This window comes from Tripterygium wilfordii, chromosome 7, assembly GCF_013401445.1.
Source record: "Tripterygium wilfordii isolate XIE 37 chromosome 7, ASM1340144v1, whole genome shotgun sequence".
NCBI lineage: Eukaryota > Viridiplantae > Streptophyta > Magnoliopsida > Celastrales > Celastraceae > Tripterygium > Tripterygium wilfordii.
Window position 1 is genome coordinate 15,235,266 of NC_052238.1, and position 16,181 is coordinate 15,251,446.

The 16,181-nt window shown below is 36.1% G+C and overlaps 3 protein-coding genes across 7 annotated transcripts; 1 reads left to right on the forward strand and 2 right to left on the reverse strand.

The window, feature by feature from the left end:
- The first annotated feature begins 4 nt into the window (after window positions 1–4).
- On the forward strand, window positions 5–3,685 carry LOC120001274 (NEDD8-conjugating enzyme Ubc12-like). 2 transcript variants are annotated; one of them, XM_038849523.1, is made up of 6 exons: window positions 5–152; window positions 1,273–1,386; window positions 2,408–2,516; window positions 2,797–2,875; window positions 2,971–3,087; window positions 3,164–3,685. In XM_038849523.1, exons 2-6 carry the CDS (start codon window positions 1,278–1,280, stop codon window positions 3,299–3,301), a joined length of 552 nt encoding a protein of 183 aa, XP_038705451.1. In that variant the 5' UTR covers window positions 5–152; window positions 1,273–1,277; the 3' UTR covers window positions 3,302–3,685. The 2 variants fall into 2 exon arrangements, with proteins under 2 accessions (XP_038705451.1, XP_038705452.1); XM_038849524.1 differs by having other exon boundaries at window positions 142–245.
- Window positions 3,686–4,255: 570 nt separating this feature from the next.
- LOC120001273 (probable NAD(P)H dehydrogenase (quinone) FQR1-like 2) lies at window positions 4,256–6,096 on the reverse strand. Its single transcript, XM_038849522.1, has 2 exons — window positions 5,290–6,096; window positions 4,256–4,581 (listed from the first exon to the last, which is right to left on the reverse strand). The coding sequence occupies exons 1-2, from the start codon at window positions 5,802–5,804 to the stop codon at window positions 4,350–4,352; spliced, it is 747 nt and encodes a 248-aa protein (XP_038705450.1). The 5' UTR covers window positions 5,805–6,096; the 3' UTR covers window positions 4,256–4,349.
- Window positions 6,097–6,692: 596 nt separating this feature from the next.
- On the reverse strand, window positions 6,693–10,599 carry LOC120001270 (putative pentatricopeptide repeat-containing protein At3g18840). Of its 4 annotated transcripts, none has more exons than XM_038849514.1 (3): window positions 8,322–10,599; window positions 7,915–8,052; window positions 6,694–7,210 (listed from the first exon to the last, which is right to left on the reverse strand). In XM_038849514.1, the coding sequence occupies exon 1, from the start codon at window positions 10,501–10,503 to the stop codon at window positions 8,482–8,484; it is 2,022 nt and encodes a 673-aa protein (XP_038705442.1). In that variant the 5' UTR covers window positions 10,504–10,599; the 3' UTR covers window positions 6,694–7,210; window positions 7,915–8,052; window positions 8,322–8,481. The 4 variants fall into 4 exon arrangements, with proteins under 4 accessions (XP_038705443.1, XP_038705442.1, XP_038705441.1 ...); XM_038849513.1 differs by having other exon boundaries at window positions 6,695–7,210; window positions 7,767–8,040; XM_038849512.1 differs by having other exon boundaries at window positions 6,697–7,210; window positions 7,767–8,052.
- Between the last annotated feature and the right edge of the window lie 5,582 nt (window positions 10,600–16,181).

The window sequence follows — 16,181 nt, forward strand, 5'->3', positions numbered from 1 at the left end:
TGCAGAATCTAAAGAGGGATGCGAAGGAGCAGATCACAGCACCCATTTTATTTATTATATTAAAATAAAATAAATAAGCTCACGCGCTTCTGAGTTTCTTCTTTCTTCCTTCCTCTCTGTGCATTGAAAGCCCTCAGCTTCCCTCAAAGCAGGTAAAACGATACTTGAAATCGCGTTTTAGTGTTGGTTTTGATCTGACTGGCTATACCAGCGATCTTGTTCAGGACTCGGGCCACTGCGGTTTCGTACGATATTTATGAATTTTTTGTATGAATTGTGCGTGTTCTATTTTTGTGCAGAATTGATTTGGAGGGGTTTGGATTTGGGTTCTGTGTGGTTGTATTGAGTTCGGATCTTGTTTGTTGGTGTAATATCTGCTTTATGCATTCTTTGAGCTTATATATTGGGTCTTCTTGATTTGTTGTTGATGTTTTTGTCTTGTTAGCTTACTTTAGGTGTTGAATTTCGAAACTTTGGCGGTGTTATTGGTTGAATAATATTCAAACGTTTGTCCTAACTGTTGTAGTTCTATATTGGTGGAAGTCTGATTATGGGTATGCCTGCATGTTTTGATGATCTTACTGATTGGGGTTTCTATTATCGATGAACTGAATGATGAGAACTTAATATATTATGCTATGGGATTCTTACTTTTCTCATGTTTAGGGTTTTGCCTATATATCCTAGATAATTTGTTCTCTTGGTTTAAAGTGTGTGAACTCAGAGCTTCAGTATAGCACTAATGTCTCCGTGTAAATATTCTGATGTAACAATTAGATCGCCATGATGATGAGTATGGAAGGTTGTTCACTACTTCACTCTAAGAAGTGCTCTTTCATCAGTTCCCCTGTCTGTTTGCCATATAATCACTTAGTTTAGGTTGTGAGCAATGGTTGCACTGGCAAATTAAAAACCAAACTAATGATAATCGGATGCTTTCTCCCCCTACAAAGTGTCAATTGCTAATTTTTGTGTTTGTATGTGTGAGCACTTGTGCATTTTAAAATTTATTTAGCAAGGATAAATATAATGATGATGGTGTATCAGGTGGCTTGGTGGATAGTCTTTTAGTTTACTGTGCGTGAGATAGCTGGTGTCTCAATATATATGCACTTCTTCTGTTATAATACTTGAGATCTTTGTGTAACTGTAGATACATTTTATTTATTTATTTATATAAGCCTTCATTCATTTGTTTAAATTAACTTTGCTGCATAATATTTGCTTGGAGTGGTATGTGTCCCAAGACCTAACGTGCATGTTTTACTTCAGGAAATATGATAAACCTATTTAAAGTGAAGGCGAAGCAGAGGGAAATTTCAGAAAATGCTAATGGGAAGACACCTGTCAAGAAGCAAAGTGCAGGCGAATTACGTCTTCATAAAGGTTCCTGTTTATAATCTTTCTGACAATCATATGTAGTTATCTTCATCTAAAATATCAAAGGAGGCATACCCACCTTTAAAGTTTCCAAGTACGCCAAGGAGAATAGCACTGTCAAAGAATCTTCAATTGGATATTCTTTTTTCAGCCTTGTCATTTTTTATGAGCTTATTTTCATGAGATTCACTATTCTTTCCGAAAATTATGGCAAGCTATGACATTTGGTGTGGCAAGAAAGGTTAAGTGAAAACAAGTGTCTAGCAAGGAATGGAATAAAATTGAAGTAGGAAGAATAGATCCTGTGTTGGAAAACCTGTCATACATAGATTTTTTTTGGGAAAAAAGGACAAAAACTGCTTAATAAGACACTTTGTAGATCTTTTATGGTAGGCCTTTTAGCAAGCTCAGCATTATATCACGTGATTTTTTATCAACACTCAAGCCAACCAAGTTTCTTAGGTCGTATGCAAGCCATGGACTTTTGATGTTGACTTGGAACTTGGCTTTAATTTAATGCCAAAAGTAAGAGATTCCATACTCCTAACTGGCTGTGGGCTGATTTTAAGGGGCTTATGGCCGGGTTTTTAATTCAGATTCTTTTAGACACTAGTGCAGCAATATAGAAAGGGTTATGTGGATGTTTTTGGCTAGTTGCATCCTATATTGGTCACTTGTCTGTGATTCTCATTCATGGTATTCTGTCTGGTGAAGACAATAAAGTAAAACCTTCCTTTTATCACATGATTCCTGCGATTCTCATTTCAGTGTGCTAGCCAAGCTCTTATGTAGGCTATTTTTTATGGAACTCTGATTCTTGACTACAGTTGTTTTCCTTCTTCACAAAATTTAAAAGTTTATGACATACTTTATTTGATCTGGTCTTAAAGATATGTTATTTTAGTATACCGAATGGTCTGCCATTGTGTTATTCCATATCAAAGATTATTCGTATTTTAAGATTTGTAATTTACCTTTCACTTGCAGAACATTCAATAAAGTTTCCATTATATTTCTTATGTTGCAGATATCAGTGAACTAAATCAACCAAAAACTTGTAGTATAGCATTTCCCAATGGGAAGGATGACTTGATGAACTTTGAGGTTACCATCCGGCCTGATGAAGGATATTACTTGTAAGGAACTATTTGCACAATTGTTATTTGCTTTTCGTCTTCAGTAATCGTCGTTCTGCTCCATTAGATGCTCCAGCGTTTGAAAATTTCTTTTCTGTGTATTCTTTAAAAAAAAATCTATACAACATTTTAAAGTTCATATAATTTCATGGGCAGTGAAGGGTCTTTTTTTGGTAAGCAACTGAAGGGTCATGTAATTGGTTTTGATTTGATAATTTTAAGTTATTTCTTCTCCAATGTCACTGGTACTTGACTTATCTTTCTATTTTTGTTTTTTCAGAGGTGGTACATTCGTTTTCACCTTCCAAGTTTCTCCAGTCTACCCTCATGAGCCACCTAAGGTCAAGTGCAAGACGAAGGTACAAAAGGATATGTTGTTTACTTAATTTTGCCGTTATCCCTATAATGTTGCTTGCTAAACATAATTATAAGTTGTTATTTCTGCTACGTGCAGGTGTATCACCCTAATATTGACTTGGAAGGAAATGTCTGTCTCAACATTCTTAGAGAAGATTGGAAACCTGTTCTGAGTATAAACACATTAATATATGGGCTATTTCATCTTTTCACGGTATTGATATTCTTCTCTCAAGGAGTTGTGTTGTGATAAAGTTGTTAATACTAATTATTCACTGTTGTTGATTCAGCAACCCAACCACGAAGATCCTCTCAATCATGATGCTGCTGCAGTTTTGAGGGATAACCCAAAGTTGTTCGAAACCAACATGAAAAGGGCGATGGCTGGTGGGTATGTGGGGCAGACCTCTTTCCCACGCTGCTTGTAGCTGCTGCTGCTCATGTCGAAGGACACCAAATTTACTTGCAAATTCAAGGGCTGCTGTAAGTTTGGGCAAATGTCTCTTACCACTGGCTTGCCATGATTCACCAGAAGAATGTTTTCATCCTGGTTACCTCGTTGGTTGCTCATGATATTGGCTGGGGATATAAATAGTTTTGCTTATTGTGATGAATCAATTGGGAGATGTTGGAAACTACTGTTGTATTGACTTATCGTTATCTTTACGGGGATGGAGCCCTTCTTAATTTCTGCTTTGGGGAAATCATGCTTATGCTGTAATTCGCTTTATAAACACTTAAAACTACTTGTTTGCTTCCAACCTACTGTTTGTGGGCTTTAGATTGAAAGGAAAAGTTGATGTCATTTGCTATGATTCGTTTCCAAGGGAAAGTTGGATTCGACTTTCTCGACAGCTTGAGCTTTTTGGTTGAAATACTCTTCTCGAGTGTAATTTTAAGACTTGTAGTCCCATATTGGTTTAGCATAACTCAACTGAGTGATATATAAGTGAAAGGTTCACCTCTTTTAACACAAATAACGTGTTTTCTAGACCTAAGTACTTTGGAGTTTATGGGTATAAGTGCTTCATAGATGCCTAAATACTTTAGTATTTCTAAGCCTAAGTACTTTCGTAATGTCCAAAAGAACAAATCTGTACAGGACCTCAGAGTTTCTATGCCTATGTACTTTGGAGATGCCCAAAAGAACAATACCATCCTTGCTCGTTTGCGAAGTTATTGTACACTCGACTTCTAAATTGTCAGTAGGGTAATGCACAACCTCAACAATTTAAACAGTGAATATTCTGATACAATGAACCAGAAGGATTAATATCATATCCATATAACAATTGAACACTTTGAATAAAGGAGCCACAACAAGCAATGATGAAAACATATATATATATATAGGGAGGCTTCTTTGTTGTCTAGAATCTATGGACAATGATATCAAACAGTGAACAAACTTATCATCAACATAGAGAAAAGAATCATCAAAAAACAAAACAAATGCATCATCTACAGCAAGAGAGGTCAAAAAGGCTGGACAAACCTCTTCACCATTGAAGCCATGTATTTTCCTTGGTGTTCAGCAAGAGCCAGCTCTGTTTCACTTGGTTCTCTTGTGCCATCACCAGAAAATACTCCTGCACCATACGGAGACCCTCCTCGGATAGAATCCATTTTGAACATTCCAGCATCAAAGGTGTAACCGATCGGAACATAAATCATTCCATGGTGCACCAGCTGCGTTATTGCTGTATAGCTGAAAAGCAATACGTAATATTAACAACTGACACATATGCAAAAATGTTCATATACGTTGATTTCAGCTTTATTGGAAAATAGACAGGGAAAAACATCAATCTGAGCCAGGAATGTATCATGAATCCGGAACTTCTATATCTTCAATAATCCGAATCATGAATCATATTCTGAACTACATAAAATATGACATTCAAATATACTGTCAATCTTCTTGACCATTTTTTTTTTCTTTTGCTGAAACTCTTTTTAACACTTTAGCAAAAGGAGCCCAGAAAGCTGATAGTTAAACTCATTCAATCTTATTTACATGGTATAGAATATAGATAAAGCTTTTGCACTTGATTTCAAGCTATATCAACTTTCAAATCATCTAATTCTACCGCATTAGTCAAATGTATTAAGTTTACAGTGTTTTCCACCAAGTATCACTAAACAAAACAATGCTCCAACATTAATCAAAATCCCATAAAAGCAAAACACATAAGGGATTGCCATCGAATTGCAGTCAAATCACTTCCAAAGCGATATCACAATAGAGAAGGAAAAGAAAAACGAAAGAAATATCCAACCTAATGTAATTTGAAACACCCTTAGGCCGGCCTTAACTCTAGTTTTATCATCTCATTATGAAAAATATTCAGCATTTCTTGAATCTATTGGGCACCAAAGAAATGATACTATGAAAGAGACCAAAAGGCATACTCACACAGTAGTCTCTTGGCCACCTCCCTGTGTCCCTGTACTCACAAAGAACCCAGCGGGCACGCCAGCAAGCTTCTGCTCCCTCCACAACTGTTCGGTGGAGTCAAAAAAAGCCTTCATCTGTGCTGCCATAGTCCCATACCTTGCAGGGAAACCAAACAAGAACCCATTGGCATTTACCAAATCATCCACAGATATCACAGGCACTTCATTTCCCTTTGGTGGAACTCTCATCTGCTCCAAGACATCCACTGGCAGGGTCTCTGGGACCCTATATAGAACACCTTCAACCCCATCAATGGAGTTCAAGCCTTTCCTGATTCTTTTTGCCATAATTTCCACATGGCCATACATTGAGTAGAAGATTATGAAGATCTTAAGCTTCTTGGTTGTAATTTGGGTGCCGTTTTGGATTGGGGTTTGGTTCTGGGTATCAATAGGTTGATCCCTTGCTGGGTCTGGAGGATCTTCATCAGGAACTCTTTTCTTGCTCGGTATACAACCTCCTCCTTTACCCATAAAAAAAATTTCAATATGGGTTTTCCTCGAAGAATCAATCTAAGAATCTGGAAGAAGCCAAGGAGTACTGAACTTTCTTCCCTACTCACAAATAATTAAGCGTACAACGATCAAACAATGGGTGAAGAAAAGCTTGGAACTTTATCAGTTTGTATAGATGGGCAGTATAATGGACATGAACTCTTGTGTTTGAGCTTTTGGGTATGGTCTATGGAGGGTGGTGAGGTTTGACTTCTTCACTTTATTCTTTAAATCTTGATTCCTGGGATGTTCTTGCCGACACGTTGGGTAGAAAACAGACTTTCATGATTGATTGTGCCATTGTGGTCTTCTGACAAAACTCAGCTGTTCATATCGCGAAAACGCACCGTTTTTAGCAAAATACAAGAGGAATAAAATATTTTGTTAAACTAGATTATAATAAACACCCTGTACTTGTAGTGGCTCAACAGCCAATATCCATTGTAACATGACTGTCACCTTGAAGAGCACCTTTATAAATTGTTCTTTGTTTCTTTTTGCAATATTTTTAAGCATGATTAATGTAGATCACAGAATATATAGAAGCAGTCATCAATTGTTGTCATGATTAGTTATGCTAACAAATGGTAAGAGATTTTGGTTTTCTCTCCGGTTGTTCAAAATCGAGAGTTTGAATCATCCGTCTAGATAATTTCTTATAGAATCCCTAATTCCCTATGCTTGTCCCACTTCTGACCCCTGCCCACATGAGTTTCGGTTCAGTATTACTTGTCGCAAGTGTGGTTCCTCGATTTTTTTTTTTTAAAAAAAAGAAGACATTCTTCCCTTCGTAAAAATCTTTGACCTTTGGTTATGTCAATGAGAATCCATAACATCAAAATTCCGTTTAAATAGACACTATGAAATGCTGTATTCTCAGAAGAATTTGACAAGTAAATGTCAAGCTCAGACAAAACGTGAATCTGGCAAAAGATAAGCACAAAGACACACTTCCATTCTGAAGAAGAAATCCTCAATATACCTGAAGACGCGTACATTTTAAACAATTAATGGGTTTTACTCCTGCTAAACATTACAAATCTGCAAAAATGTTACGGCAGCAGGATAAAATCTTACGAATGGAAGTGAACCCCAGGAACACAGACAAGTGTTACAAAAACAGGAAAACATAGTAGCAATCTAGATGGGTTTTCTTTCCTGCAGAACTCAAATGGATCTGAAAGCAAGTTTCTCTCATCCTTTGTCACAAGAGTGTAGAAAAAGTGAAGGCAGGGATACTTCCCTCTGAGGCTTCAAGGTTGACGACAAGCAACTGAAGGCGCTTCTCAGTCTCTTATTTTCACCGTCTCTTCCTTCGAAATCAGGGTCACGTGGCACAATGGTAGCCTTAAGGGATTCAGGGAGTATGCAGTTGCATAGCGAACCTGCAAGGAAGGGCAGAGATAAGCAAGGGACATCACATTTTCATTATACTATTTGTTGGGGCGTAAAAGGGAGTAACAGGTTTGAGGAAAAAAAAAGGAAAATTTATCACGGCATCACAAATTGATCACATTTAAGACTTAAGAATGACATGAAAGGCAGAAGGAACCAGTTTTTTGTTTATAAGAAGGATGAGCTTTGGGTTTTATTTGAATGCATCAAAAAAACTTTGCACGAGAATTAAAATGTGCACAAGAAGATCTAATGCCGTCTCAAGCAAACTTGCCGGGAGGGGGGGGGGGGGTGGTAACAAAAAACAATAAGAGCAACGGCCACAACTACAGCTGCAGCTACCACTGCCACTACCTCCACCGCTACTTTACTATTAATAGTTTCATTGTCATTTACAAACATGGTCACTTAATGTGAAGCTCAAGTACATAAAGGTGACTTGAAAAACTTTGGGTTCCAATTATTCTTGACTATCAGTAGACAGACTTGAAACTCTCATAAGCATGAGTCACGAGGTGTATGATATAGAGAAACATTTATGTATACCTATTCTTGCAAGTTGCAAGTTGATTCATCCATTTTGGTATGGGGTTCCCAGTCATTTATCATAGCAAATATGGTTGCAGTTCTTCGCAATTAAGTGATAGGTATCACCATTGTAGTTTGCAGATTGGTGCTCCATGAACTTTCTAACCTGGAAAGGATCCAAGCATGTTGTCCACATCAAAGTTGATTTCCTAAACTTGAAGCCAGGGCACTGTCAAGGGTCAACTTCAAAGACACCAGTTGTTGGGTAGTCACGGACTCCAAAAGGCATACTCTACACAATGAACTGTATCATGCATTAGGAGAATCAGACAACAGTTGCATGCATCATGAACATAATACTGCTTGAGTTAGAAAGGAAAGCAAGACTGCAGAATACACAGTAATTACCGTATAGACCCACAACATAAAATTACTAATCCAGTTGAAGGATCATATTCTTATGATTTACTGTCATTGCATAGACATTTATATGAACCAAAAAAGTTTGTTCCTATGAAAAATGTTAGGTTCCTTTTTATGATGGAGAAAAGATGTAAAATACAGAAAGCTAACCTTCCACCCCAGAATTAAAGATGCCTACGCCAGCCCAATAGACATAGCCATCAATGGGTCCCAAGTCATACACATTCAGGTCGACTGGTGAATTGCCTGGACCAAAGGCCTGCTGACTTCACTTTTGAAAACACACAGAATTTGATGGTTCAAATACCCCTCAAACGAATTTAGACAATTCAAGTAACTCTGCAGTCAAAAAATCCAGCAGTGAATATATAGCCTCTGCTTTTGAGTGGGTTATATCACCAGATGTAAATGCATGAACCCCACAATCCACATAAACCCAACTACAACCAGAAAGCTTCTTCACTGAATTTCCCTTCATCATGTTCCTAATCCTCCCCATCTCAGTCCAATTTCCTTCGGCAGCATAGACATTAGCCAACTGCACATATCGAGCCCCATTATCTCCTTCAATGCTTAATAGCTTCTTCTCAGTTTCTCTTGCCAATTTTGTATTCCTGTTTAGCTTACAAGCATTCAGAAGGGCTCCCAAGATTACTGCATCTTGTTTCACAGGAATTGCTTTCGTGAATTCTACAGCTTTCTCTAGTTGATTAGCCCTCCCATATAGATCAATCATGCATGCATAGTGGTCAATCTCAGGCAGAATATGGTAGTCTTTCAACATACAGTTAAAGTATTTTTCACCCAGTTCTACCAAGCCACCGTGACGGCAAGCCGACAGAAGTGCAATAAATGTAACTGCATCCGGTTTGAGTCCTTTCTCCAACATATCCTGAAACAGCTTAACAGCTTTGTTTACATGCCCATGGTGACCATAACCGGCTATCATTACATTATAAAGTACCAAGTCTCTTCCCATAACTGTCCAAAATATTTTCTCTGCATATCTTAAATTCCCACACTTTGAATACATATCAACCATTGCACTAATCAGCTTCTCATCCATTTTGAGACCCAACCTCAATACATAACCATGAATCTGCTTTCCAGGATCCAGGAAAGCTTGTAGAGCACAGGCTCCCAGAACACTGACAAGGATCAAAGCATCAGGAACTATTCCTTCCTCTACACTAAACTCCCTCAAGAGTTCAAAGACAGCTTCACATTTTTGTGATTTGAGATATCCTGAAAATAAAGCAGTCCAAACAACAACATTCTTTTCCACCAATGAATCAAAGAGTCTCCGGGCTTCCAACATGCTGCCTTGCAGTGAATATCCCACAATCATTGATGAAATAGAAAAAGTGTTCTCAATCCCATTTGCTGAATGAACTCTCTCTGCATACTTCATATTCTCGCATTTGCAATAAACATCAACAATACCACTGCTTATAAATGGATTTGATGTGAACCCCCTTTTCAAAACCCACGTATGAGCTTCCTTTCCAAGTTTCAAACTTCTCAAACCAGCACAAGCACTCAAAACACTCGCCAGTGTATGCTCATTATACCTAACTTGATCCTCCCCCATACGTATGAACAATTTCATTGCCGTCTCCTCATAACCATTTTGAACATGCCCAGAAATCAACGTATTCCAAGATATTGTATCATTCATCTCTGGCTCTCTCCAAAACAAACTCAAAGCCATTTCCATCTCCCCCTTCCTACAGCATGCTGCCACCATTGCATTCTTCACGACCAAATCAAGAACGTCTCCACATCCCTGAAACACCTTATAAGCCTCTTCAAAACACCCACATTTGGAGTACATATCAACCAAAGAACTTAAAGCGAATCTACTCCTATCATTTCCTGTTTTTACCTTATACGAATGCAGCTGCTTCCCATAGCTAGCAAGTGATAGCTTAGCAGTGAGGTTAACCATTGTTGTCAGTGTGAACTCATCAATTCCAACACGAGAAGGCAGCTTCTGCATCTCGACAAATAAGCTAAACGCGTGAGTTTCATACCCTTCAGTGCCGGCATAACCTGATAACATTGAGTTATATGTGACCAAATCCTTTTGAGAAGCGGTGTTGAACAGAGCTTGAGCTTCTGTTAAATTATTGGACTTTATGCAGGCGGAAATTATTGTGTTCCAGGAGAAGACATTTCGGTCGGGAATTTCATCGAACAGTTTGTGAGCTTCTTGTATAAAGCCATGCTTAGCGTACAAGTGGACGAGTTGGTTTGATGCCATGGTTGTTGCCGTCCAACCAGTCTTGATGGTATGAAGATGAAACAAGAAGCCATCTTGTAACGACCTCATTCATACCCACACCATCGGAATTCTATGGAAGTGCATATTACGAACTAACAGAAGAGCCAAACATACAAAGCCCGGGAAAATACGTCGCTCAATGCGTAATTGTGAGTTTGGATTGTCGAAGGAGTTAGTTACGCCTCTTCAACATGGGCCAGAAACTTACTTGGGCTTAAATTAGGCCAACTTGGGCCACGTGACCATATAACATTTGTGTTTTAAATTCAAGAATGTCCTTCTGAACGATGCTGGGCCTATCTATGGTCAGTGTATATTCCTTTTTGGTCCAATACTTTTTCCTTTTCTTTTTTTTATCGGGAAGGGGATGGAGCTCAAACTCAGGTTCGAGATTACATACGACCCAACTCGCCAATTGAATTACTTGAGGTTCATTCCAATACTAATTATATTTGCTCTCGATCTGCTTATATGGGTTTTGATTCCTTGTAGCAGAATTTTTTTAATTTTAAATTTTGATATTTGCCCTTCCATTGTCACCCATCTCAATAGTTAAACTTGTTTAAGTTCTGAAATTTAAAAGAAAAAAATCACATAAATTAGCTCTACTATTATTTGATTTTATGAAATTAATTTAGCCCACAAATAGGTAAATTGTAGTTACCAATAATTTACAATTCGCTAGGAATACATCACAATGACAATTTTTTTTCCTCGCAAGTCCCCTAATCACATGCCCACTCAAACTCACTATAAAAAAAAAAAATCAAAACTTTTTTTAACCCAAAATGATATCATAAAAGTTTGTCCTTTGGACATATGATATGAGCGTGCATAGAAGTTAATTTCTTAACTTATCACATGATAAACTTGGTCAAATCTCTATACGTGACCACAAATATAATTGTTTTCAATGAAAATCGAACTCCGAATACCTTTTCAGTTCATATTATTTGGTTTCATAAAAATTCACCATTAGAGACTAGCTATCACGGTTGATAAAATATTAAGTGCCTTTGAGCTAGACGGGATCAAACACCATGGGGTACCCATCAAACAATTTTGACCAATCAATAGACTACTTAATAACTTGTCGCTTTTGGAGATTCTAACCACTAAATTTACACAAGAAAGAGCCAAGCATATCGTTCCAAGTCAAATTAGGTGGGGTGGGGTGTTGGAAAACAATCAGGAATGACAGTGCATAGAATATTGAAATTTAAAGAATTTATTAAAACAAACTAAATACAATAAATATACAATTACAATACTGACTTGAATTGAGATTGAGGATAGCGCAATGCTATGTCCTATAGCAGAAATTCGCCCCTACTCTTGTGCTTGTAGTTCAATGAGCGTCTGCCATCAGGATTCAACAATCTGTAGCCAAGAATCGTGCACTTGATTCTTGGTCCTGGCGAATTTACTTGGTGCTTTTTCTCTCAAATCAAAAGGTTTGTGATGAAGGTTTGAATGTCAGAAACTATGATATTTGAAAACCTTGTTATTTCTGGTATTTATAGAATAAGACAAAAGCAGTTTACAAGCAGTTTTTGTAGAGAAGTTGTGTTGATCAGACACAACTCTTCTCAAGGCCCAAGGCCCATCTTTTGATATATATATATAGCCCAAGCCCATCTATGAATGTTTATCCAATTTAGTAAGTGTGTTAAGTCCACACTTATAAACTACTCTTTCTTTCTATACTTGTCCAATGTGGGACTTTCTTATTGCTATACAAAATCCAACAATACCCCACATTTGTATAGCGAAAAGAATTATCACAATGTTCAGAATGACCTGGAGAAAAACTAGATTTAATATGCATTAGAACAGGTGTCTTTTGAACTTGAATCTTTCCTTGGTGAATACTTGTCGGATTTACTGGTGAATCAGTATGTATGGGAGACATTAAACTGTTCACCATAGTTAGTAAACCTAGACAACAAGGAGTTACATAGTCTAACCACAACAAAGTCTATACATAGAAAGCAGGAAAGTAATGTCAGGTTGTGATCATTTTGAAGAAGAAGAAAAACAAAAAACACTAATGAGGTTTTGGATTTTATGAAAATGGACATCAAATTAAAGGCCGTAAGAGATTTTATGGAAGGACAAGGAGTTATTTGTTGTGTAGCTCCGTCATCCATGTGGTGTTGTGTGCATGGTGTTTCTACCTAGGAAAAGAAAATGTTACTACTATTTAGGCACTAGGTGTCCTAAATCTTAGCCCAATAAATAAATACTAATTAGTTCCCCGAATTTGATTGAGTAGAACAAGCATCATTATTATCCGAGTATTTATCCCTAAAATTTGGAGTCGGCTAAACAACAAACGTTTGATATAGTGGAAAAAACATATTGAGATTATATTTCTTTAAAGAAAAATCACTTGGGTAATAGCTTAATTGGTGAATCTCTCTAGAATCAAACCGTCGTTGGTGAATCTCACTTGAGTGATAGTTTAGTTGGGTAATAACATAGTTGGTGAATCTCACTTTCGCCCAAGTGACCATATCATCATAAGGGAAACTTTTGTGCACGTTGCACGGGATTGATGGCTTGAGTTTAAGTCCATATATATTAACTGCTTAGAAAACAAGTTTGTTTGGTGTTATTTTCAATTTTAAAAAATCATTAATTTCGATTATTTGTTGCAAACGAAATATAAAAACAAAATAAAAAATTTTAGAAAAAAAACGTGAAAAATGCACAGTAGATTTTATATGTGCTTCACTCCAACATCAATTTAGGTTTTTGTTTACAGCATTTGGCCAAAAAAGGAATAAAGAAAACAGGAAAAAGAAAATATTAGTTGATGAAAATTTTATTTAAGTAACCCCAAAAGTTAACAAAAAATAAATTGAATAGAAAAAAATACCAAAAATCCAAAAAATAAAGCTCTGCCAAATTAAACAGAGCTTGTCTAAAAAAAAAAAAAAACCGAGAGGATAAGTCGGCACAATAGGGTGTAAATAGTTGATTTTTTCATTTTTTATATGAATTTAACCAGTTATTATTTCAATTAATTGATGGTCAATTCTAGATGATTTTTTTTAAAATAATCGATCAATCAATAGTCAATTTAGTGGTCGGTTCCATTTCTATGACTTTTCAACATCACAGGGCACACGGTGCATTAATTGGAGATGGGAGCTAGTTGTCCTTAGCATTACCATAACTAAATCATTAGTGAGTGGGTTGGTTATGTGTCAAAAATAAAAATCAACACAAGGACTAGGAGATCCGCATATATATACACTTTATGCATGCCGTCCATACATAAAAGATAAAAGAAGAAAGAAAAGAAAGGAGACATATACACTTTGGTCTTACTTATACACTTTGGTCTTACTTATAGAGAGAGAGTCACAAAATTCAAAGGCACGTGGTGTGGAGTGAGAATGCATACAAACATTTTCAGATCTTTAAATCTCATGTGGTCAATTAATAAGAGATTACTCGATTGATAATTGATTAGGTTAGAGATATGTGTGTCTAAAATTCGATTCTAACCGTTAATATATTTTTCAGTGATATTAAAAAAAATTCATGTGGGGTCATGCTCAGCAACAAGGGTCTTGATAGGGAACTCATTATTTTTGCTTGTGGTTTTTGCTTTTGTTTTGTTTTTTTTTTTTTTAAATTTCATGCTTTAATGTATTTGTGAGATGATAACTCAACTTTGCAAAGTGGCAAAGCAAAGTCTTTGAGGTATAAAGTTCGAGAGACGTGTAACATAGCAAAGTGGCAAAGCTAGGTTCACAAATAACTAAATATATATGATATTTAAAATCAATGAATTTCATCTGAAAATTCTCAAAGTTTTTGACTAAACCATGTAGGTAGTCATAAACTCATAATTATATGATTATGATGCCTCCAATATAATGTTGTCTGTTTTTCTTGATTCTTGAGTCCCCTGGAGTCTACTTTTTTGGTTTTGATTTGTAATTTCTTAAATTGTTATTGCGGCGTTAGGTGTAACTTTGCATTCATGGAATGAATTTTTGGGGTTTATATCTTTTTCAAAAAAAAAAAGTGTCATTATTAAAGTTAAAACCAATTAAACCTATAAATTAATCTTGATATATTATAATTACTATATATGAGGCATGATAAGTGATATTTATGTCATTTATGTACAAATTCATGGCTCTATTTTATTCCTTTAAAAAAAGTAGGGTTTGCGTTTGGTATAGTTAACTTCTTTATATTGCAACAAATATATTATTACATCTAGAACATTGATTCTTATCACTTATAAGTCCATATATATAATTGCAAATGTCTGTCTAGTGTAGGCAAAACTGGGTAGGACGATTTGAGCTAACTTGTTCCTAAAATATCTAGCAAAAAAAAGCAAAAGGTTTTTGTAAGAATGCCGAAATTGATGTGAACTTGAAAGGGACTTGGTGTGTGTGTGTGTGTGTATATATATATATATATATATGCACTTTAGAGTATCCTATTTAATGATTATATATTGTCGTGTAGACAATGTACATTTTGGTGCTTGCCGGATTCTTAAGAATATTGGAGTAAATGTCTGTCGTCTGGAGCTGGCAAGTGAATTGCCAATTCGTCCAACTTTTGATGTGAGTGATTTGTATCCATATTACATTATAGAGACAATGATAAAAATACTTATCCAGAAGCTATTGATGTTTTGGGTTCTTTGTATATGGTATGGATTCAACCTTCATGCGCATATGTAAACGCCATTGAGATTGTATTGGCTCTTGATATATTTTGTTTCATTACAAGTGAAAAAGAATAATTTTCAAGTTGAAACATAGCATAGACATAAAATAGAGCTACATAACGCCCGCGCTCACCACTATTATCTATATATAACAATGACGTGTTCCATTTAGGATCATTGACACACAGAGGTGGAACCAACATTGGATATTAGGAGGTAAATTTTTGTGCAGGACTTTCTTTCGAGTTCTATATGTATCACTTGTTAACATCGGATGAATTTTTTAGGTTATGCCATTCAATTTTGCAATTGCTGCTTCACAGGCTTCACATATGAAAATGTATTCTCTATGGTTGCAGCTATCACAAGTAAAATTGATGCTAGTATTATTAATCTATACACAAGCGGATACAAAAAGTTATAACTTGCAGCAACAATTTTCTCTGAAGATCGACACTCTCATGAATCCCTATAAATACATAGTTATTTTGTTAAAATTTTTTCTTACCTTATCAAATGACTATCGATTAATCATTAAAAAAATTTAGGGTTGGGGGCGGCGGCCGCCAAATCATGACAGAAACCCTATTAATCAATCCTAATATATATGGGAGAAAAATTAAGAACACTTAAGATCACAACTATAAGCTAGCACAGCTAGCTGGCATATATATATGGATTTAGCCGATCAAGAGAAATATATAATTTGGCCGGGTAGAAGGCGAGTCCAATGCGTGAAAGCAATGTCTTAACTAGCAGTATGGATCCAATGAATCTGCAAAAAAATATATTAAAATACAGAAGACCATTTTTTAATTAGTATATTAAGACTTTATATATATATATATATATATATATGCTAACCGAGCTCAGAAGAGCTAGCAGATAATTTTAAAAACCATTATTTTTGTGCATTATATGCAATTGATTCTCGTCATCCCAGAACATACGTTACGGTGTCGTATTATGACGTGTGAGAGCTTGAATATTCAAAGGTTGATATCACAAAAACAATCTCTCC

What these genes read in the sequence shown, in the direction of transcription:
- LOC120001274 (XM_038849523.1), top strand. Translation starts at nt 1,278, where the DNA reads ATGATAAACCTATTTAAAGTGAAGGCGAAGCAGAGGGAAATTTCAGAA. An exon ending in CGAATTACGTCTTCATAAAG is followed by an intron (nt 1,387 to 2,407) that starts GTTCCTGTTTAT and finishes CTTATGTTGCAG; the next exon opens with ATATCAGTGAACTAAATCAA. An exon ending in GGCTATTTCATCTTTTCACG is followed by an intron (nt 3,088 to 3,163) that starts GTATTGATATTC and finishes TTGTTGATTCAG; the next exon opens with CAACCCAACCACGAAGATCC.
- LOC120001273 (XM_038849522.1), bottom strand. Translation starts at nt 5,804, where the DNA reads ATGGGTAAAGGAGGAGGTTGTATACCGAGCAAGAAAAGAGTTCCTGAT. An exon ending in GGTGGCCAAGAGACTACTGT is followed by an intron (nt 4,582 to 5,289) that starts GTGAGTATGCCT and finishes ATTGCTTTTCAG; the next exon opens with CTATACAGCAATAACGCAGC.
- LOC120001270 (XM_038849515.1), bottom strand. Translation starts at nt 10,503, where the DNA reads ATGAGGTCGTTACAAGATGGCTTCTTGTTTCATCTTCATACCATCAAG.